The sequence below is a fragment of the Perna viridis genome, chromosome 12, assembly GCF_037379345.1.
Source record: "Perna viridis isolate PV_CMFRI_1.1 ecotype Kerala chromosome 12, ASM3737934v1, whole genome shotgun sequence".
In the NCBI taxonomy this organism is placed as follows: domain Eukaryota; kingdom Metazoa; phylum Mollusca; class Bivalvia; order Mytilida; family Mytilidae; genus Perna; species Perna viridis.
In genome coordinates, this window is record NC_142456.1 from 5,909,432 (window position 1) to 5,932,853 (window position 23,422).

Below are 23,422 nucleotides of genomic sequence, written 5' to 3' on the forward strand. Positions count from 1 at the left end.
ACTTTTTTTTTCAGGTTTTGACCAAACTTTGCACTAAGTTCTCATGAATATTATTTTCAAGATCTTAAAGTAGTGCTAAAGATCAAAGGGTCAACATCATATATGTCATAGAGATTCCATGCTTATAATTGCTCTTATTCCTGATTCCTGTCTTTCTTTCTACTGTAGACTGGTCATGTACCTTAAACTGACCCCAATCAAGCTGACATTGTATGCTCTGGTAACCCTGGAAGTGAACATCCTTGGTGCTAAAATAAAGAAGACCCTGTTCAAGGCGAAGTTGTGGCAGTACGCTGCTCCTACCATTACCAAAAAGTTATTAGATAATAGGAAAGGGGAGAGGGATAATACACCACCTGTTATTGGACCATTCACTGATGAACCTGGAGCAAGAAAGAAAAGGGTATGATTTCAATAGTTAGATGGACCTCAAATCTGAAGATTTGTTTGGCTTAGGTGTTCAGTATAAATCCATTCAAATTGTATTGAAACTGACCATGATATTACTTAGTTGTCTATTTTAACAAATGTTCTTGATACCCCAAACCCCCCCCACCCACCCAACCAAAAAAAAAAAAAAAATAGGCATCATATGTAGGTGTGCATGAAGGAGTATAATTAATGTTGGAGGACTTAAAGGGGGATAATCTAACTCAAAGGTTTTACATCTTAATACCTTAGAAGTCCTACTCCTATGTACTTTGATGAAATTCTATAAGATTTGTAGTCATATGTAAATATGCATGATGGAATATGATTATTATTTGAGGACTCAAAGGGAGGTAAATGAACTTAAGAGTTTTACATATTATGCCATTTGAAGGAGTGCACATTCTCTTTTTAGCTTTCTCTTTTTATTTTTAGTTAACTCAGGGGTTGATTAAGACATCACTTTGAGAGGGTAAAAGAGTGGGAGATGAAAACAAAAACAAAAACAAAAACAAAACAAAACCAAAAAAAAACAAGGGAAAAAAAACAACTGATAACTTCTTGCAATTCTGGTATGGTAATCAATATGAAGAGATTGCTTTATAACAAGTAGTCCTTAGGTTCCAGTTTACATATTCCTATCACTGATAGATTTAGGTACTGCCATCTATCAACAACTCTTCACTGGAGTACTCCACTAGTCTATTATGTAGAACATTGACTTGCATTACATGCCAGGAGCCTAAGGTTTAACCTCTGTTATATATTGCAATAATTCAGGTACTTCTTAGGAGTACTCCTTTAGCAAAGCATCCCTTTACAGTGATTTTGGGTCCAGGAATAATTCCAGCTATTACTGTTTTTTGTGCTGTGGAGTGCATCATGCTGTACTGTTACACAATATTTCTATTTTATTTGAGTAAATTCTTGATTGTAGCCAGAAGATAAGGTAAGACATGGTTGATGAATGAATTATTTTGCAGGGCTAGAATGTTGATGCTTGCAACAGCACTAACTTGATGGCTATGTTTGCGCATATTAGATTTTAATGCAGTCAGGATTTTTAAACTTTTTCTGCTTTTTTGTACTTGGAACTCATAGCAGCAATTTAGCTGTTTGGTCTCAGTCAGTTCAGGATGTGAAAAATTGGTATTTCTCAAAATGTTAGATACATTATTCATATGTGTTTATTTTCCTGAGCTTTGCCGTGAGTACTTTTTTACAGAAATAAATACACATCTAATACATTGTAGAAATTAGTAACATTTCTTCAATGATACTAAAATCATAAAATCAGTAATTGCATATAATGCATATAATTTGTACCAAAGAAAAAGCTAAAAAATAATCCAGAATAAGTTAAACTATTTCCCAATTGGTAGTCTATATGTAGGATATGGTGTTTCTGTTCAAAATTACATTTATTATTTTGTGACTTTTCTTTTTCTTGACTTGTCTATAAAATTATTTACTTCAACTTTAAATTCAAGGTTTTGTATGGTGATTCATAATTCCCAATTTAAGAAAAGGATGCCTATTTCCCAATAAAAAGGGATAAGGTAGTTTTGAAAAAGGCCAGAAATATCTATAAGTGAAAGCACAACTGATGAAAGATCTGTGAAGGATGTTTCAAAAAATGGTTTCAAAAATTTTAGCACAAACATTAAAAAATTAATCATGGATATTTTATAGACATATTGTTATATCTCAGAGTTGTATTGTGCAAAAACCATGATAATGATTTATTGAATAAATCATGAATCTTTTCTTTGAAAATTGAGCATATCCACAGACCTTGGTAAATTGAGGAAACCTTGAAATATAAGGACTCTATGTATCAAGTATTTGATATTTAGTTGTTTTTTTATGTTCTTCCTTTGCAAGAGGTATATATCAAACATAGTGTCTGTTCATTCTTTTGTTTATTCCTTAACTTTTTGTTACAATTTTCGCTGAAACTTGATATTTTGACAGAAGCTTTAAATAGGTATACCATATTGTGGGTTTAGTTTTAGAATGAAACAATGTCAACTTCCTGTTACACAATTTTCTTTACATTTTGACCATACCGTTACTTTGTTCACATTTTTTTCAAGATTAAAATGGAGTTTGTAGTATTATTTGATTGGTCCATTAAGAATTTGAATTGTCCTGATTTTTTTTTATAAACATTTACGGTGATGACTGGATATTATATGTGATGATTAACAATTAATGTACATTATATGAGTATCATCGTAAAATACAGACTGTATGTTTATGAGGTAGATTTGAGGTTATGCCGAACATTTTCCTTCTCCCACACCTAGAACACATAAAGGCTTTTACAAAACTTTAATATTACATCCCCACTGTATTTTTTGTGCAACTAAAAATGTTAAGAATTTGTATTTTATATAAAGGTAGAAGTCTGTTGAGATGTAATTTTTTCCCAATTATGCCCTATCAATTTTGGCTTTGCAGTAAAGATTAGTTTTCAACACATCCAAAGAATATTGGTTTAATGAAATAATATAACCATTTTCATCATATTGGGTAATTATAAAATATAAAGAAAAATGTACTTTTACACTAAAAAAAAACTGCATGGCTGTGTTCATGTTCATCATATAAAATGATGATTGCAGGATAGGTAAAAAAATATTAAACTAATATGATGAACTGTGTTTGTGTGTGTGTTTGCTTTCATATGTTTGCTTTGAGCTTTCAGGAAATAGACAAATGGGTTACTTTGAGTTTGGATATTACTAAAAAAAAGTTTTTATGTGCATTTATTCTATCTTGCTGAGATACCAGTAGATAAAAACAGTGCTTTCTCCCATTCATAGGCTTCATCCACATTTTCATATTGTTGATCAATTAGATAGTTGTTGATTTACGAATGTTGTCTGAATGTTTTTCATATTTTAAAAGATTAGTTGGTAGTGTATCAACTAATCATAATGGTAGTGATATCGATGACACAATGACTTGATGACTGGAGGGGAGGTCCTTGATGATGTAGTTGATGTTGGGAGAATTTAGGATGTTGTTTAATTTATTTTTTATGGTTTTATTCATGGGAGAAACAGATTCTTCCTCATTTCTTTCGGGGATTACAGGATTTCTCCACTTGAGATTTTAGATTTTATCTAACAAGCTTTAGCGAGTGCATTAAAAAATAAAATTCAACTGTCTCTAGTGGAGAATTCCTGTAATCCCCTCGAGGCTGAAGGAGAATCTATATTTAACTAGCTGAGGTTAAATATTTCTCTTTGATTTGGTCACAATATCCACTTCTTTGACAGCTAGATATTTGAAATATCACATAATGAACAATGTGATACTAACAAGTGATATAGATAATTTGCAATAAGATGGCTAGAATTTTGTCCATGGCAGATGTCAAATGTCAGGTGGTCAAACATAGAGAAAAGATTTCATAACTTGTAAAAGTTGAGTAAAGCAAAAATATCAACTTGCTTTATTTTATTTAATATTTTATTTTAGTTAATTATCATAAACTAGTTGTGGCTCATTTGCTATATAGAGATTAAGTAGCTTGAGTTGATGTTTTGCAAAATATTATGAAACCTATAAATAAAACAAATTGAAATAATGAATTTTAGACTACAGTAAATGCTTTACCAGTAGAAATAGGAGATTGTAGTTCTTGTTTTAAATTTTTTTTTGCCTCTGTAGAATCAAAATGATTAAAAACAGCTTTTTGATTTCAAACTGAAAATAAATAAAAAAAATGCATTCTTTATTTATATGATGGTAAACAGTTAAACTTGTAAAAAATTAATAAAATGCATTATGAGTGACTAAATAGTGTTTTAAGTACCATTAGCTGTTGTGTGAATAAATAAATGTACAGTGATTATTACACGAACCAAACCACTTGTTGACCCTAAAATTGGGTCAGTGTATGCAGGCATTTGGTTTACCAGGGTCTAAACTACATTTATGAATATGAAAGGACTTTAAAAAGTGTCTGGTTATAGACTTGAAATTATTTGTAACATACTAGTAGATTTTCGAATTACTTGATTTACACAGACTTCTCTGTATCTTTGTAAATGACCATCTGATGAAAATCTTGAACTCTATTGTAACTCACAGTGTTAGAAATAAAGGGGGGAATTGTCTCTGAAAGTCATAGTAGACTAGAAATGAAAGAAATTATTTTTATTCTGTAGGGTACAGCTAGGTGTGAAATATTACAGTTACCAAACAGAGATTATGTTGAGCCTGCATTCGATATTGCTATGAGAGCTGAAGATGACAGAAGTCAGGTGAACTATTTCCTTGATTGCGGAACTGTGAAGGGAGGCAAAGATGTTTTTGATCAGTTTTCTCTAGGAGGGCCTAAAACTACTATTGATGAGGTAAGCATTGTTTTGAAAAAAGGGGTTGAGTGGAGAATATGTCATTGAAATACTAGTAGAGTACTTATCATTGAGTAAGTATTCCTTTATCAATTCTTGTTCTTCTATGTCTGGAGATGAAAATTCAGAGAAAGCAAAACTGTGAATTTTTCTGTTATTGTCAAAGGTATGGGTATATGTTTTGTATAATGTCTGTAAGAAAAACCAACTTTACCACCACAAACGGCATCTATCTGTTGATATAAAGGCATATTTTCCAAAACTATTAAATTTTGTATGACTTTGTCATTGCAGAAAATTGAGTTAGAAAAAACAGGTCGTAGAATCTACTGTACAATGTTTGCTGAAAATGACGCTGGTGAACGTTCTCAAGCTTTCTGTGAATTGGAAACATATGACGTTACCCTGCCAGGAGGCAGATGTACAGAGGATTTCATATCAACCAGCAACCCAGCAGTCCTTAAGGCTTCGGTTGTGGTTTATGAAGATTCACCAATAGTTCTTACTCAAGTTGGAGTTGGTTATGGCAAGGATGAATGGGGTGACCAGGTCGTACAATGGAATACAGTCAGTGTTGAGCCTGACGATTTCCCAGAAGTTGATCTTAGTAAGATTTTGTAAATCATTATACCCCTGCCCCTTAATGATGATAATATAATAATTAATAGTACCAAACTAGTTCATACAAAATAACCTGGTTTACTCAAAGAGAGGCAGCCATTCCGAAAGCTTGTTGCAAATCAAAATATTTGTCAGTATATTCAAATCGATTATCTGTAGGTCACTAAATATCTTTATTTAAAGCATTATGACATTCCTATGGATGACAAATACCCAAGGTTTGCTTCTAAAGTAGTATTCTTTGTAAGAATCATGCAAATTCTGTTTCACATGATACACAATAAAAAAGGCTACACATTTTTATTTTTGTAAACCTGTTATATAGATCTATATGATGAAATGTGTAATTATTTATTCCAATCTGTCTGCTTTTAGGAGATTGGCCACAATGAAGATAGGCCACAATGAAAATCCTACAGTTTCTAATGTATTTTAATGTCATTTACATAGTTATCTCCATTAATTTTGAATTTTACCGTACATTCTTCATAATATTTATCTCCCAAGAACAAGGGTTATGTGAAAAGCAACATGTTCGTTTCTGTTTACTATAACATTTTAAACAAAATATCAAAAATAAAAATATGTTGGCTTTCCAACCATGAATCACATTCTGCATGATTTTTTATCTACGGTGATCCTTAATTTACTATTGAACAAAATATAGTGTTTGACGAAAAACATGCATTGTGTAATAATGATAATAAAGCATTTAGTATAATCTGGATGTATTGCTATTATTGAAGGAGTATAATTTCTGTTTCCTAGGTAATGACCCCCACAACCTTAAGGTCATGGATATGTTTACAAGTTTCAAGATTGGTAGATTGATTGCACCTCATTCAGCACCTACATCAATAGAGGCTACACACGGTGACTGTGCCAAAAGGTGTGCTGATATGATCAAAACCAAGTGCATGAGCTTCAACTATGACTTCTTGAATGCAACTTGTGAACTTTTAGAGGGCATTGAAGGTCACCATTACAAACTGGCTGAAGCTGGATTGTACCAGCATTATGAACGTCTTGGTATTGGCCATATAATCAGTTTTGATTATAATGATGTTAGTCTCATCCACAATAAGACACACTACTTTAACTTCCGTATTATCAACAGCTTGGGTTATGAGAGTATATTGTCATCTCAGGCCATAATGATGGACCTTACTCCTCCAACACCAGGTAAGTTGACCTTGAATCTTTGAACTCTGACTCCTGATTGATAATTTAACTTTGACATGATTCAGAGGACAAAAGCAGAAGAGTTACTGCTTGTAAAAAATGAAATGTATGACTTACTCAGGAAGAGTATAAACCAGATGTTTTCAGCACTTGGATCTACATAAAAAAATCCATACAACCAGTAGCATATATACTGAATATTACATGTCAAAAACTGTATCATATGATGTATCAAAACCAAACCCAAATTAAGGGCTAGCATCGTGAGATGTGATATTGGTTGAGGGTTGACATGATACAGATTTTGACTTGTAAAGTTCTTTATATCATATATTTCATGAGTGTTCTGATTAGGGGTAAAATAGGGCATGCTATATAGGCCTTTTGATATGCTGTAGGGTAAGCCATATAGGCCTTTTGATATGTTGTAGGGAAAGCCATATAGGCCTTTTGATATGTTATAGGGTAAGCTATATAGGCCCTTTGATATGCTGTAGAGTAAGCTATATAGGCCTTTTGATATGCTGTAGGGTAAGTCATATAGGCCTTTTGATATGCTGTACGGTATGCCATATAGGCCTTTTGATATGCTGTAGGGTTAGCCATATAGGCCTTTTGATATGCTGTAGGGTAAGCTATATAGTCCTTTTGATATGCTGTAGGGTATGCCATATAGGCCTTTTGATATGCTGTAGGGTAAGCCATATAGGCCTTTTGATATGCTGTAGGGTAAGCTATATAGGCCCTTTGATATGCTGTACGGTATGCCATATGGGCCCTTTGATATGCTGTAGGGTAAGCCATATAGGCCTTTTGATATGCTGTACGGTATGCCATATGGGCCCTTTGATATGCTGTAGGGTAAGCTATATAGGCCTTTTGATATGCTGTAGGGTAAGCTATATAGACCTTTTGATATGCTGTAGGGTAAGCTATATAGGCCTTTTGATATGCTGTAGGGTAAGCTATATAGGCCTTTTGATATGCTGTACGGTATGCCATATAGGCCTTTTGATATGCTGTACGGTATGCCATATAGGCCTTTTGATATGCTGTAGGGTAAGCTATATAGGCCTTTTGATATGCTGTAGGGTATGCCATATAGGCCTTTTGATATGCTGTACGGTATGCCGTATAGACCTTTTGATATGTTATAGGGTAAGCTATATAGGCCTTTTGATATGCTGTACGGTATGCCATATAGGCCTTTTGATATGTTATAGGGTAAGCCATATAGGCCTTTTGATATGCTGTAGGGTAAGCTATATAGGCCTTTTGATATGCTGTACGGTATGCCATATAGGCCTTTTGATATGCTGTAGGGTAAGCTATATAGGCCTTTTGATATGCTGTAGGGTTAGCCATATAGACCTTTTGATATGCTGTAGGGTAAGCTATATAGGCCTTTTGATATGCTGTACGGTATGCCATATAGGCCTTTTGATATGCTGTAGGGTAAGCTATATAGGCCTTTTGATATGCTGTACGGTATGCCATATAGACCTTTTGATATGCTGTAGGGTTAGCCATATAGACCTTTTGATATGCTGTACGGTATGCCATATAGACCTTTTGATATGCTGTAGGGTTAGCCATATAGACCTTTTGATATGCTGTAGGGTAAGCTATATAGGCCCTTTGATATGCTGTAGGGTAAGCCATATAGACCTTTTGATATGCTGTAGGGTAAGCCATATAGACCTTTTGATATGCTGTAGGGTATGCCATATAGGCCTTTTGATATGTTATAGGGTAAGCCATATAGACCTTTTGATATGCTGTAGGGTAAGCCATATAGACCTTTTGATATGCTGTAGGGTATGCCATATAGGCCTTTTGATATGTTATAGGGTAAGCCATATAGGCCTATTGATATGCTGTAGGGTATGCCATATGGGCCCTTTGATATGCTGTAGGGTAAGCTATATAGGCCTTTTGATATGCTGTACGGTATGCCATATAGACCTTTTGATATGCTGTAGGATATGCCATATAGACCTTTTGATATGCTGTAGGGTATGCCATATAGGCCTTTTGATATGCTGTACGGTTTGCCATATAGACCTTTTCATATGCTGTAGGATATGCCATATAGACCTTTTGATATGCTGTAGGGTATGCCATATAGGCCTTTTGATATAGGGAGGTCAGTCAAAATATGAAGTATATAGAAAATGTACAAGTTTATATTAGTTTGAAAGAGCCCAAGAAATGTAACTTACTGGTGCAAAAATTTTTAAAATCGGTCAAGGGGTTCAAAAGTTATTACAATTTAAAGTTCAAAATTTTGGTCATTTTTCTTGTGAAGGCAAAAATGTCACATTTTGGGCATTTCTGTGGCCCACATAAGTCAAACAGGTAAAGAAATTCATACATTGTGTCTTAATCATTTAAATAAAGCCATTTCATACTTTGATTTATGCCATTCAGGAAACTTGTATCTTAGATACAAAGAAAATTACACTTTTTTAAAATTGGCAAAAAAACACTTTGGACTTAGTTTTTTTTTGCTATGTGTCAACAGCATCGTGAATTAAAGTGCCATTTTTGGATATTCATATTTGGAAATTGGAAGGTAGTAGAAATCTGATACTTTGCTGTTCTTTCAAGAGTAATACATTAAACAGAAATAAATAAACAAATATTATGTCAAAACCTCTGATTTGTTTTTTATTGGAATCAGAAACACTGCGGCAGACCCCCTTTTTTTTAAATGCGTTTTTTCAACAAAATACCCTTTTGATATGCTGTAGGGTATGCTATATAGGCCCTTTGATATGCTGTAGGGTAAGCTATATAGGCCCTTTGATATGTTACAGGGTATGCCATATAGGCTTCAGGGTGTGATTAGGTATGTGATTTAGGCTTAGTGGTTTGTCATATAAAATAGAAAAGATATATGGTTTAAACAATCACTGATCATGCATATACAAAAAAGTATATTTTTTTCTAAATATGTGAAAAATACATATACATGTTTTATGAAAGTCCGTTATTTTTTTTTTTTTTTTTTCATTATAGGACCTATTTATAATAACACTGTGGACTACTTGGAATTAGTGGATTGTGAAGAGCGCATAGTTCCTGCAGATAGACCCGATTTTAAAATCTGGTGTAGAGGAGAAAATCCTTCAGTTAAAAACCATAGGTAATATGTCATTTGGATTTATTCCTGACTTTCTGTTGCAATTTCCATGGATGCTACTTTTTTGTTGTAATATTTGTACTGATTATAAAATGCTGCACTTCCTGATACATGTTTTGACTAGGCACATTTTGGGAGTTTAATTTGTTTAATCTGGGATTGTCTGGGATCTCCCCTGGAGATTCAAAATGCCAGAACATAAAATTTCTATAAACACTCATGCCATTGTAACCAAAATGTATTTATGTACAAAAAATACTAGTTTTATATATTATAAAAATTTCGATATGCTGTACATGTGTTTCAAGGAGTAACCTCTCATCAGGAAATAATAAATGTTTGAATGCATTGGTTTTCTATATGTTGTATTTCTTTTCTTTACAGAGTGATACATGATGGACCTGGTTCTCTGACCGTATTTAATGGACCAGAGTTCATGACAGATATGATGTACACCAGGGCCAACAGATATGTCTCTAGTAAGAATAGCTCCTTATTTCAGGATTCTTTTTTTTTTCCACATGCGATAGGGAAAGTACAAGGCTTGCTTTCCACGAACCAGTACAAACCAACTTTTGTCCAATTTTACTTCCATTGGTCTGGTTTGTCATCTGAGGAAAATCACATGGTATGAACCAATAATGAAACACAAATCATTGGTTCAAATGGAATGAACCATATAATGGAAAACACCTGAGGTTAATGCTTAGGGCTATAGTTGTTGAGTTCTAATTCATAATAATTAATTTTCTTCTCTCCAAATGTAAAAATGAATTGCTTACAACGAAACTCCTTATAAAATATATAATTGTGATTCGATTTGGTTGTTCCTCATATGTTTTCAACATTGGATAAAGGTTTGATTTGACTAGGTGTTGCTGCTGTGAGTTATCAAGTTGAATATTTGATCTGTTGATATGGTTCAAAGCCATGTCAAACTTACTCATGTGGTCTAATATTCTAATCTTGAAACATGAGAGGTAACTGACAATAGTCATTGTATCCTAATTTATCAGTCAATCATTAAAATTTTGATTATTGTAGGTAACTGGGATGGGTTTGCAGACAGGGAGAGTGGAATACTGGCCTACGCCATCATGATAGGAGAAGCTTACTGTGAAGACAAGATTCATCCTCACTATGATCCACACAGCCATTTGTTTGATATGTCTCAATGGACTCATAGTGCTATGATAAGTCCTATACCTGTTGAAAATGAACAGTTGGAAGGTAAGTCGAAAAAGGAAGAAAAATGAGGTATCAGCAGCTAGAGGATGAAGTGAAAGGGGCCTACACTACCATGATCAGTTTGATAATTGTACCAGAAGAACCAATTGATGGTAAATGTTGAAACACATTTGCCACCAAATTTGAGAATGTGCTAAGACTTTATCTTCTGAGATTGTTTTCCCTTTAGCATTTTAAAATAAACTTCAGTCGAACATAGGAAAGGGGTAGGTACTGATAGGGGTGTCCGTCCTTCTGTCCTTCCTTTCTTTCTTTACCCAGAGGGGGCCCATCCCTTATCCCTTACTCTTTCTACACCTCTGAATGGAATTCAATTAAACTTTAACAAATTTATCATTATTATTATTACTAAATATTCCCATTGTGCACAAAGTTTAACGAAACTTCCACAAAATCTTTATTAAATATTATAATTGTGTACATTCTATTTTAGATTTTGATCCAAATCAGTTCAAGGGTTTCACATAGCAAATCATGGACTTTTCGTTTTGAATATGGAGATAGGGGGGATCCATTTCTTTTCTGTTACTCATCCCACTCTATCAAATAGAATTAAATGAATCGTTCACAAAATTTTTACTGCATATTACCATTATGCACCTCTTGTTTAAGATTTTGATCCTAATCAACTTAGAGGTTAAAAGGTTGTACTGGGGTATTAATATTTTTTCTTCGTTTTTTTTTCTAGTTTATACCGTTTTTGGCCCTGATGTTTACAGAAAAATTTAGTTTACCCTTTAAAAAGACATTTGACTTATTTGTGTGAGAAAAAGATGAAAAAAACACAGACACAAAGATTTACAACATTTATGGATCAAAATTATGTCACGAAGTATTGTTTCTGCTCAATATTCTATTATTTCTTATGAAACTGTTTGAAAAAATCATTTTCAGTGCTTTTAGTTAAGAAAACACGTATTTTTTTTCCTTTTCAGATGGAAAATACTTCATTACTGTCAGAGCTATCAACGAAGTGAAATATGGAGGTCCCTTATCTACCAGTGTGTGTCACACAACCCCTTATATCATTGACAATTCCCAGCCCTATATTTATGAATTGTACAATATCCAGTATGACGAGTTCAAATACAATTTGACCTTCATTCACAACTCAACGTAAGGATAGGGTCAGGGCCTGGTTTCATAAGAATCTAAAATTGAGATTCTCCTCAGATCTATGAATTTTTCCTCAAATCTTCATTTTCAAGCAACTTGATTGGTCAAAATTTGAGTTGAGGATGGATTTGAGGTAAATTTCAATTTGAGATTTTTTTTTATGAAAACCGGTCCAGATCAAGTTTTAGCAGATAGTCTATATATTTATTTTCATATCTATAGCCTTCCAACACTAAATTTTTATGTCAAATGATGTATATTGATTTTTTCATATCTCATAGCACTTCAAATGCATATAACTATATGAGAGTTTATTATTTTAAATTTTTGTTATTGAAAAGTTTTCATTTCATTTGGAGGATATGTGACAGAAATAGATTTATTTGATTTTTGGTTGGAGTATATGGAAAGTGATATAAATACAAGTACATGTTTTGTTTTAGGAAGGAAATTTTGATGAATGATACATAACTGAAGTGTTTTGGATGGGTCATCATTTCTGAAATTGAGATTAATATATACTGCTCTATTATAGGGATCCTGATTCAGATGTTCAATACAATGATGTCTGTCTTGGTCTAACGACAAGAGATTGTTACGAGAAAGACTGGGAAAGATTTGACTACAATCCTAATGTTATGATGACAGCATCAATTACCCCTGGTATACCTGTCTGGGTCAAACTCAAAGCTATCAATCATGGTAAGTTTGATGTCAGTCTGTCTGTCTGTCTACTGGGTTTGATAAGTTGTAATGTCTTCATGGCTGAATCAATCACCCCTGTTTTCTGGTCTGAAAAATAGAAAGAATGTAAAATTATTAACCAACTATTAAATGAAATTTATTTTCAGTTGACCTGAGGACTATTAAGCCAGCAGACAGACCTATCATTGTAGACCCTACCCCACCAGTGGCTGGACACGTTTATGATGGACAAAGCTTTGGAGTAGATTTGTCTTACACCAAAGACCCTGATCAGGTCAGTTTTGTTTATTTGATAATTGGGTTTAAATATGTTAAGTAGCACTCCAGCTAAGATTCATGCAAAATGTGATTCATGGGTTAAAAGCCTACATATTTTTATTTTTAATATTTTGTTTGAATTGCCATAGTAAACAGGAATAAACATTCAATTTTTCATATAACCTGTGTTCTTAGGAGATAAAAATTATATAGAATGCACTGTAGATTTCAAAATTAAGGGAGATAACTCTGTAAATAACAATCAAATACAATATAATCTATTGGATTTTCAATGTTGATTATCTCCTAAGAGCAGACAGATTTGAATGAATAATTACACATTTCATAGTATTGACCCATAAAACAACTGAATTACAAAAATAAAAATATGTAGCCTTTTTTGGGGTGTATCACATTTTTCAGATTTTGCATGATTCTTAAAAAGACAGCTACTTAAGATTTTGAAGGAGGTTGGCTAGAATCTATGTGTTTATATAGTCTTAGTTCTGTTTGTTATAAAAAAAAAAAATCAATGTAGAAAAATACTAAAATATATTAACTGTCAATATTATTTTGGGGGAAAAATAAAAATAGTTATAGAAAGAAGCTCTGTAAAAGGAAGTATGGGCCTCTTAGTAACGGAAGAGTGATAACTCCACTGAGAATGAAGAGTTTTGGATCAATGATTGAGGAAGGGCAAAACAGAAATTTAAAAAAAAAAACATTTACTGGATTATAAAAGAGTAACTTATGTCATATTCTTGATTTTCAGATCTGCTTGAACTGGAAGGATTTCTTTGACCCTGAGTCTGGCATCTCTTTCTACATGGTCAGTATTGGTTCTGAGCCACTCGAAAATGTAACAGATGTTGCTAACCTTACTCAGTACAACAGGAAGAGTCATGAGGCCTGCGTCCTTCTCCAACCAGAATCGTACTTAGAACACGGCAAGAAATACTATGCCACTGTATGGGCTTACAATGGTGCTGCAAGACAGCTCAATATTTCTTCAATGTCTGATGGAGGTATGCTGCTTAATTCCCCCTATTATCAGCCAGTGGTGAAAACTCATCATTTATCTTGAGCAACTTATGGTGTAGATAAATTGAATTTGTATTTCTTATTTTCAATTTTTTTGCAGTTTCATAGTAACTGTGAAATTTTACAAAAATTAGCTTGTGGCAAAAATTACCAGGTATACATTTGTATGTTAAGATTTATTGATATTCCTTTCATTTACATGGAATAATTTGTTATTCTATCATTTGTAGTTCTTGTTGGCTTTGATTATGTTATCTGATGAAAATAATTTCCCTCTTTCAGTGCTGGTTGATTTGACAGAACCAGTCGCTGGAGAAGTTGTTGATGGTCTATTGGACAGTTTTGAAGACTTAGAGTTTACATCCAGTCAGGCCAAAGTAGAAGCTCAATGGCGGGGTTATTATGATCCTGAATCTCTGATCAAACAGTATGATGTACAGGTCTCAAGTGCCAAGTAAGATTTTTAGTAGTAGAGGGATGTTTGTTTCCCAGTTCAGGCCTGGTTTTCAAAAGTCGTTATTTTCATGATTTTAGAGTTCCTCTAATCGTCAAATTCAAGTTATCTGATTGGTTAAAATGTAAGGCTATTATATGAAATTGGCCAAGGCCTCCCTTGTTTAGGGCATGTAATTTTAAGAAGCTTGCTTTTTTGACAAAAAAAAATTTTATTTTCTTGAACCTTGTCTGTTGCATAATTTTAAGTCTAGTGCTATCTTTTTTAACCAGATTGCATCTTTCTGTGACATAAGAAGTATTTGCAATACCAGAAGTGAAATGAAGGAACATCTGTGGACAAAACAATGGTGGGAACACCAAAACAGATGGAATACATTTTGCACAGCACTAAAAATTACACAAAATAAGACGCAGCTGTTGAATAACAACTAGCACAACACTAAAAAATTAACAAATACACTCGAAAAGACACAACATAGTTGTACAACACTGAAAAAGACACAAAAACTGCAGCACAAACATATCTAGTAAGTCCCTCTTAATTCTGAAGCTATTTATGTAAAGATAATCTTTTTGGAAGAAATGGTATTAGAATAAAACCTTGTTGAAGTTTTGTGGATGGATCTATGGAATATAATTATTATATTTTATCACTGGTAATGAAATTTTGTCTGGATTTCAGGAATATGTCTAATGAGTTCTCTGTCATCAGACCATATGTGACATTCGGTAATGAATCCATTAGTGCCAGGTGGCTAAACTTTCATTTGGAACACAGAGACAGAATTAAGATACAGCTTAAGACCACAAACGGAGCTCTCAATTCTATTGTTAATGAGACAGACACTTACGTTGTTGACCTGACTCCTCCAGCACTACAGTACCTTGGTGATGGGCTGACACAGGAACAGGACATTGATTTCCAGGTAAGTCAGACAAAACTACAGGTGTCAATTTCACATAAAGTTTTAAATGTAAAGTAATGACATCACAACAGAAAATAGCATTATGACATCATGACTTATGATCAATTTTACACTTATGACTTTTTGTGAAAATGACTGTAGTGTCTGATGTATCATTGTGTCCAAATTTCAGGACGAATTTTTCTTATGTTGATAGGTTTCTTTATAAGACTACGGAGTCTTATTGCTATGATACAGTTTCTGGGAAAAGATATTTGGAAATCTTATGAAGTGAGGCTTTTTCCAAATTACAGATAAAATTTTTTGGAAGATTAAGATACAATAACTTAAATAGTTTGATATTTCAAGTGGAATTTTATCTTATAGTCATTAGTATCCCATTGAAAAATTCTTACAGGTAAATCCCCACAAATGTTTGTATGGTATGATTCTGTTATTTTGCTTTTGTAGTCTGATTCCACCTCACTGTCAACAAACTTTAAGTTTGTTGATGAAGAATCTGGAGTTGATCACTTCAAGGTTCAGATCTACGAGAAATTTCAGGGAACCAGGAGACAGATTATTCCAGGTTAGTCTTCCATTATATTTTTTGTTATTTTATGGTGGATTGAAAGTTGGTAAAGCTTACTAGTAAAAGGTGTCTCTTACCTGTAAACACTATACAGTGGAACAGTGAAAATAAGCACCAGCAAAAATGTTTATTCTGTTGAATGTAGGGATATGTTACTATATATAGAAATAAAGGTTTTGGATACATGAAATTACTAAAATTATTTTTTTATTTTTCCTTGCATTTTGAAAACAAACTTTTCAGTATTAACTTAGGAGTTATTAACACCACCCATATTTGGTATTGTTTCCATAGCAATCAATGGAGAATGGCTGGATCTACTAAACAACCCTACTAGAACATCTTACACCCACACAGGCCTATCTCTAAACGTAGGCGCTAGATACAGTGTCAGGGTGGGTTCCATCAACAAAGCAGGATTTGTTGCAGCATTTGAAACTGATGGTATTATTGTAGACACAACAGAGCCAATGGTAAGTGGATCACATTAAAATTTGCATTAGGTTTTTTTCCCTGACTTTATGAAAAATAATGATTGTTTAGTTCTCTCCTCTTTGAAAGAACATGTCCATTGTAAGTGGATGATCTCAGAACCCTACCATAAATGTGTAGCAGACATTGCCTATATAAACGGGGACTTCCTGAATTCTCATTTTTTGCTTGTAAGAAGCTACAGCTATAAGTATGTAGCTTTTTTAGTTTTATCAGTTCATAATTTGTACAAATTGTGGAAATAATACAGTTCTCCAAGAATGGCAGGTATATTTTACACATAACCTGTTATATAAACAAATGCACATCAAACTGGATGCAACCAACTGCTTTGAAGCCGAAAAAAATAAAGGAATGCATTGAAAGCAGTACATATTTTCAGTGAAAACAGTTAATGCTAATGTGTCCTGGTAATTTCAGGTGATGTGGATGAAGGTTGGAACTCTAGCTGATGGTGTTGAAGAGAAAGTTGAAGGCTATGTTTGGCAAGCAGACTCAAAGAATATAAAGGCTGCTTGGTTTGCTACTGATCCTGAATCTGGAATAATAGGGTACCAGGTAGCTGTTGGAACAACCCCAGGTGAGAAAGAAAAATGGACATGAAGTCATACGTTGTGCGTCGCACACAGTAAAGAATTATGAATGGAATGTTTTTTAACTTAAATGATCATTTCTGAGGTGAAATTTTCCAGTTTTATGAAAATAAAGAATGTAAATGTATTAGTGCTGTAAAATGTTTTATCAAGTAAACAACTTCTTATATAGTATTTGTAGTGTTTGAAATGTATAATGTGTATTGAGAAATTATTGTGATGTTAATATTCTAAGCAAAAATTAAGGCAGTATAATTGGAATAAGAAAAGCCTGCCTTCTGGAATTGTTAGCATTAAAAGTGTGGATTGCAAATTAAAATTAAAATCAAATTTTAGTGTAAAATTATGAATTAATATTGATAAACTTGTGCATTAAGTGTTTAAAAGTCTTTTGATTTAATTTGAACCTGCAGATTACTACCATATGTCTATCCAACATATTTGTGAAAATCTTAATAAGTTGCAAATACTTATTGAATATTTATAGGTGGAACTGATGTCCTGGCATGGCGAGACAATGGTGCAGAAGCTGATGTTTTGATTACTGGTCTCAATCTAGAAATAACTAATCTGACAAGTAAAATACCTGTATATTATGTCAGTATGAAGGCAAGAAATGGAGCCAACCTTCTCAGTAGTGAAGTTACTTCTACTCCAATAGTTGTAGTGGAGGAAGACAAAGCAGGTAGGTTTTGGCATTGTCTGTTGATCAATGGTTTCACATTTTGTGGTCTACTATTCAATGGTTTCACATTTTGTGGTCAGTGAATGAGTGGTTTCTTATTTTGTAGTCATTGAAAGATCTGGGTAACAATTCAAATAACATTTGGTATTTAGTGATTTATTTGGAATCACATTTTGTGGTATGTCAATGAGTTGTATCAAATTATGTTGTTTTTACATTTAGTTGTCTGGGAATGAATGGTTTCACATTTAGTTGTCTGTGATTGGTTTCACATTCAGTTGACTGTGAATGAATGGTTTCACATTTAATTGTCTGTGAATGGTTTCACATTTAAAATGTTCATGAATAAGTTGGTTACCATTGTAAATGTTTATAATAACAATTAAGGGCTTCATCATACTCACTTAAGATTTGCGAGGTTCACTCTGAAGAATCTTAAAAAAATATCAAATAGTAGCTTTTTTATTTAAAGGTAAAAGTATAGACAGTAATTCTTTGAATATCATTCACTTGTTGAAACAACATCTTAGTGCTCACATGTCTTGGCTACTGAAATGAAAGATGAGAGTGTTGTGTTACAATCTGAGAAATATAACCATTTTACATGTTCTAGGTCTAGTTGTGGACGGAGCTGATGGTACAGATATTCAAGATAACCCAGATATGGGTGTTGACATTGACTTCACCTCAGATACAACTACTGTCACTGTACAGTTTGAAGGGTTTGAAAGCCACTTGCATGGTGTAATGAGTTATGAATGGGCTGTAGGGACAACACCTGGTGGTGAAGATGTTCAACCATTCATGAGTGAGGGAATTATACACACAGAAGAAGACAATGTTGCTGGAGATGGTAATGTTTTATCTTTTTTTCAAAGGAAAGAACTATTGTTCTTTTTAGAATGTTGGTTCCTGTAAGTAGCTGTCCTTCTAAGAATCATGCAGGGAATAATGTATTGGTCAAAAGATTGCATATTTTTGTTTTGATGTTGGAATACTTCAAAATATGGCAATTCATCAAAGGTTTCATACAATGTTCTGAAGAATTTTATAAATTGAAGAAAATTACAAAGTTCAAGATATGATAGATATGCATCACACTAAAAGCTATAGATTGTAAGAAATTTAAGTAAACAGATCTATTGTTATGTCATAACCTTCATACTTCAAGTTATAAGTAAACAGATCTATTGTTATGTCATAACCTTCATACTTCAAGTTATAAGTAAACAGATCTATTGTTATGTCATAACCTTCATACTTCAAGTTATAAGTAAACAGATCTATTGTTATGTCATAACCTTCATACTTCAAGTTATAAGTAAACAGATCTATTGTTATGTCATAACCTTCATACTTCAAGTTATATTTTGCTTTTGATTTCTGGATATAATTATTAAACATTATTCCAATAGGTGTCACCAGTTCAGGCCATGCCCATGCTACACTGCCACTGAAGGCAGAGACGATGTACTATGTAGCTGTCCGTGGTATTACTAATGGTGGTAATGTTGTACAATCATCATCAGATGGATTCACAGTAGATGTCTCACCACCTGAAGTCACTATTGACAGGTATGGTTGATTTAGTAATAGAAAATTTACCTGCAGTCACTATTGACAGGTATGGTTGATTTAGTAATAGAAAGTTTACCTGAAGTCACCATTGACAGGTATGGTTGATTTAGTAATAGAAAGTTTACCTGAAGTCACCATTGACAGGTATGGTTGATTTAGTAATAGAAAGTTTACCTGAAGTCACTATTGACAGGTATGGTTGATTTAGTAATAGAAAGTTTTGTTGGTAAATATACATTTGGACCACAATCCAACAAAATAAAAATCAAACATTAAAAGAACGATAAATGGACTTTATTACAGTTACTTGATTATTTCTTTGTGATGTTTTGATTTGATACCTATTTCCCTTCACCACAGATTGACAGATAAAACATCATCAGACCAGAAGATAACAAGTGGCCATTCTCTGTATCAGACAACGACTGACTCACTCACAGCTCAATGGACATACAACGATACAGAGAGTGATATTGAACGTGGATGGTATGCTGTCGGAACTTACCCATTTGCAGAGGACATTGCCCCAATTACAGAAGTGGAAATATCTTCTATGGATTTCAGTACTTTACCTCTGGCTACTGTCACTGCTATTGATACTGGTAAAACTTTGTTTTGTTCTTTCTTGAAAGCTTTTTGGTTGATGTTATTTTATATTGAGTCACCATGTGATCTATCATAACCAATCAGAAAATAAGAAAATTGTCCGAGGGTAACAGTGATTATTTGGGCATATTGATTTTGATCTGTGTATCTCAGTTGTCTGCTTGATCGATGGAAGCGTACTTGTTGTTGAGGATGGCTCTGATAAAAACCCTTAGTTTTGGCAAGATTGTATTCATGGAAAATGACTTATAGAATGATGATTGTCAAGTCTGTTGGGAAAATATTTTCTTGACATATTTTCTCTGCAAATATAAATCGCAGCCACTTGGTGTGCAACTTCAGGATTGAATCTTGTATTGAAAGGTACGATTTCAGGTCTGTTGCACTTCTACTTCCTGTTTACCGAGTTAATGTATTTTGCAGCAACCCAGCCCTTTCTGTCTTTGACCTATTATTTTCTTAACGAATTACTGATTGTCAGAGTATGATATTTGTATGTTCTGATTTCTTTCACAGGCAAGCCCAACATTGTTAGTATCTGGGCAGAGAACAAAGCAGGACTGGTATCAGAAGTTGCAGCAGGATCAGTTATCATTGACAAATCACCACCAGAGGAAGGCTTTGTCACATGTCCTGATTATGTGGGGGTAATTTTTTTTTCTATAGGGAAAGGTTGAAAAAGTCATTAATCTATAAATTTTAGATATCATCCAGTAGAGGTTTCAATTGAGTTACCACAGAAACTAAGGTTTACTCTTTTAGCTTGATGTCATAATGAATGGGATAAAGTACAAGTTTTTCAAGTGTGTATTGAAGATTTGTGTGGGAATTCCTGGGGATGAAATGTTGGCAATCAGCACATGAAAGAGCAGTATGCACACAGGGATTGGTCCTGCATTTTTATAAACAGAAGCTACTGGACCAACTTAATGTTTGTATTTTTGCCTTAAAAATAGAAAAGTATTGTTGAACAGAAAGCTGTTTGTCCTGCATGTCAAACCTAAAATTACCTTAGTATACACATAACCACAGAAATGTTGGTTGATATATCAACATATTTCTTTTGTTAGATGAATGCTCCAATTGAATGTAGCTGGACTGGTTTCCTTGACAAACAGAGTCCTATAAAGAAGTACCAAATCTTTATGGGAGACCAACAGGGAGCTAACAACATATTCAATGGCACTGAGGTACCAGGCTACATGAACCAGTACTCTATTCAAGGTAAGACCACTAACTCCAGTAAGTTGTAACCCTCAATCATCCAGACTCTATCTTTTATCAGTTATAGCCAGGGTTCGTTCCATAGAGCTTTTTTTTATCAGTATATAGCCAGGGTTCATTCCATAGAGCTTTTTTTATCAGTTTATAGCCAGGGTTCATTCCATAGAGCTTTTTTTATCAGTATATAGCCAGGGTTCATTCCATAGAGCTTTTTTTTATCAGTATATAGCCAGGGTTCATTCCATAGAGCTTTTTTTATCAGTTTATAGCCAGGGTTCATTCCATAGAGCTTTTTTTTATCAGTATATAGCCAGGGTTCGTTCCATAGAGCTTTTTTTTATCAGTATATAGCCAGGGTTCGTTCCATAGAGCTTTTTTTATCAGTATATAGCCAGGGTTCGTTCCATAGAGCTTTTTTTATCAGTATATAGCCAGGGTTCATTTCATAGAGCTTTTTTTTATCAGTATATAGCCAGGGTTCGTTCCATAGAGCTTTTTTTATCAGTATATAGCCAGGGTTCATTCCATAGAGCTTTTTTTTATCAGTATATAGCCAGGGTTCATTCCATAGAGCTTTTTTTATCAGTTTATAGCCAGGGTTCATTCTATAGAGCTTTTTTTATCAGTATATAGCCAGGGTTCGTTCCATAGAGCTTTTTTATCAGTTTATAGCCAGGGTTCATTCCATAGAGCTTTTTTTTATCAGTTTATAGCCAGGGTTCGTTCCATAGAGCTTTTTTATCAGTATATAGCCAGGGTTCGTTCCATAGAGCTTTTTTATCAGTTTATAGCCAGGGTTCGTTCCATAGAAATTATTTGATTTTTGTGGGTCTTGGTCAGCTGGTCTTTAACTTAGACATACCATCAAATCAATTTCTTACAAGTTCCAGATATTTAAGTTCCTCAAATAAGATACTGTATTGTGGGTAATTTTTGCAGTGTCCTAATTTTGGCATATTGTAGCAGTCTGTCGAAAAACACCAAAATAAAGTCTGCAAAATGATTATTCTGAACTAAGGTACTTAGAGCACAACTTAGCATCAGACAAAATTATAATCACCAAAATTTGTGGCATACTTTTTTGCCTCACAATCCCAAATTTTACACCTGCCAAAATGTTAAAGGTATTGTGTTTCATGTTTGCTCAGCCATGAAGCTTCTTATTCTAAAACTTGTATGATTGTTGTTCCTAGGTCTTGGTGACAAGATGAAGCATGGAGACAAGTACTATGTCACAGTGACAGCCATCAACTTTGTTGATAAGGAAACCTATGCCTTCTCCACAGCCATTGGTATAGATTCCACAGCTCCTACATTTGGCAAGGTGATTGACCTTCATACAACCTACAGAGTTGATGTTACAAACAGTGATGTTACTTTACAGATGAATGCAAAGAAATGTGACACAGATGATGGTAGGGTTAAATTTGTGGTAGTTATTTTATATCAGTCTTAGTCTGGTTTCTTTATGTATTTTAAATTCAGTTTTTCCTCTAATCTCACTCAAACAGTGACCATTCAAATTAGTTAAATGACAATTTTAAGGAATGTGAGTAATATATCAGTTAAAGAATGTGACAGAAATAGAATTAAATTAGGAAGAAATACACTACATAATCACCAACCTAGTAAATTACTTTTTATAAGCTTTACCTCCCTTCAATGTCGTCTCTGTGGCCTTACCTCCCTTTAATGTCGTCTCAGTGGCCTTACCTCCCTTCAATGTCATATCTGTGGCTTTACCTTCCTTTAATGTCATCAGTGTGGCCTTACATCCCTATAATATCATCTTTATGGCTTAATCTTTTTATTAATGTATGATGAATGAGCTTTCTCTTTTGTAGAATGTGATTTACTGGATGCTGTATGCTCTGAATCCATGACATCAGTGTCTGCCACCTGGCAACCATTTGTAGATCCTGAGTCTGGAGTGAGCAGGTAAGTTAGTTCTTTATATATTCGTTTAAATAATTCTTGTTTTTACTCTTTTGTTAAACATTGTTTGGTTTAGCCTGAAATTCAATTTGCTTTGAGATTTAAACTTATATGATTGATGGATGTATTAAAAAAATGTCAACTCAAAATCTCTCAGACTTTTTGTCATGAACATTAAAATGCTTTCAGTGCAAAGTAATAATGAATTCGGAGTTTTGTTTCTGTAATAAGTAGAGGAAAC

General features: G+C 33.6%; 1 protein-coding gene across 2 annotated transcripts in view; it reads left to right on the forward strand.

The window, feature by feature from the left end:
• LOC148600973 (uncharacterized) overlaps window positions 1-23,422 on the forward strand; it is a 169,015-nt gene that overhangs the window by 119,495 nt on the left and 26,098 nt on the right. For both annotated transcript variants that reach the window (XM_088555206.1, XM_088555207.1), the window contains 25 exons: window positions 169-403; window positions 1,367-1,378; window positions 4,611-4,799; window positions 5,094-5,406; window positions 6,189-6,602; window positions 9,624-9,750; window positions 10,132-10,226; window positions 10,792-10,977; window positions 11,931-12,111; window positions 12,647-12,813; window positions 12,963-13,090; window positions 13,847-14,099; window positions 14,398-14,569; window positions 15,254-15,497; window positions 15,948-16,065; window positions 16,363-16,541; window positions 16,981-17,140; window positions 17,641-17,838; window positions 18,452-18,691; window positions 19,254-19,413; window positions 19,777-20,018; window positions 20,539-20,669; window positions 21,093-21,246; window positions 22,440-22,661; window positions 23,091-23,184. In XM_088555206.1, coding sequence (XP_088411332.1) covers window positions 169-403; window positions 1,367-1,378; window positions 4,611-4,799; window positions 5,094-5,406; window positions 6,189-6,602; window positions 9,624-9,750; window positions 10,132-10,226; window positions 10,792-10,977; window positions 11,931-12,111; window positions 12,647-12,813; window positions 12,963-13,090; window positions 13,847-14,099; window positions 14,398-14,569; window positions 15,254-15,497; window positions 15,948-16,065; window positions 16,363-16,541; window positions 16,981-17,140; window positions 17,641-17,838; window positions 18,452-18,691; window positions 19,254-19,413; window positions 19,777-20,018; window positions 20,539-20,669; window positions 21,093-21,246; window positions 22,440-22,661; window positions 23,091-23,184 — 4,614 coding nt within the window. The remainder of the gene's footprint in view (window positions 1-168; window positions 404-1,366; window positions 1,379-4,610; window positions 4,800-5,093; window positions 5,407-6,188; window positions 6,603-9,623; window positions 9,751-10,131; window positions 10,227-10,791; window positions 10,978-11,930; window positions 12,112-12,646; window positions 12,814-12,962; window positions 13,091-13,846; window positions 14,100-14,397; window positions 14,570-15,253; window positions 15,498-15,947; window positions 16,066-16,362; window positions 16,542-16,980; window positions 17,141-17,640; window positions 17,839-18,451; window positions 18,692-19,253; window positions 19,414-19,776; window positions 20,019-20,538; window positions 20,670-21,092; window positions 21,247-22,439; window positions 22,662-23,090; window positions 23,185-23,422) is intronic.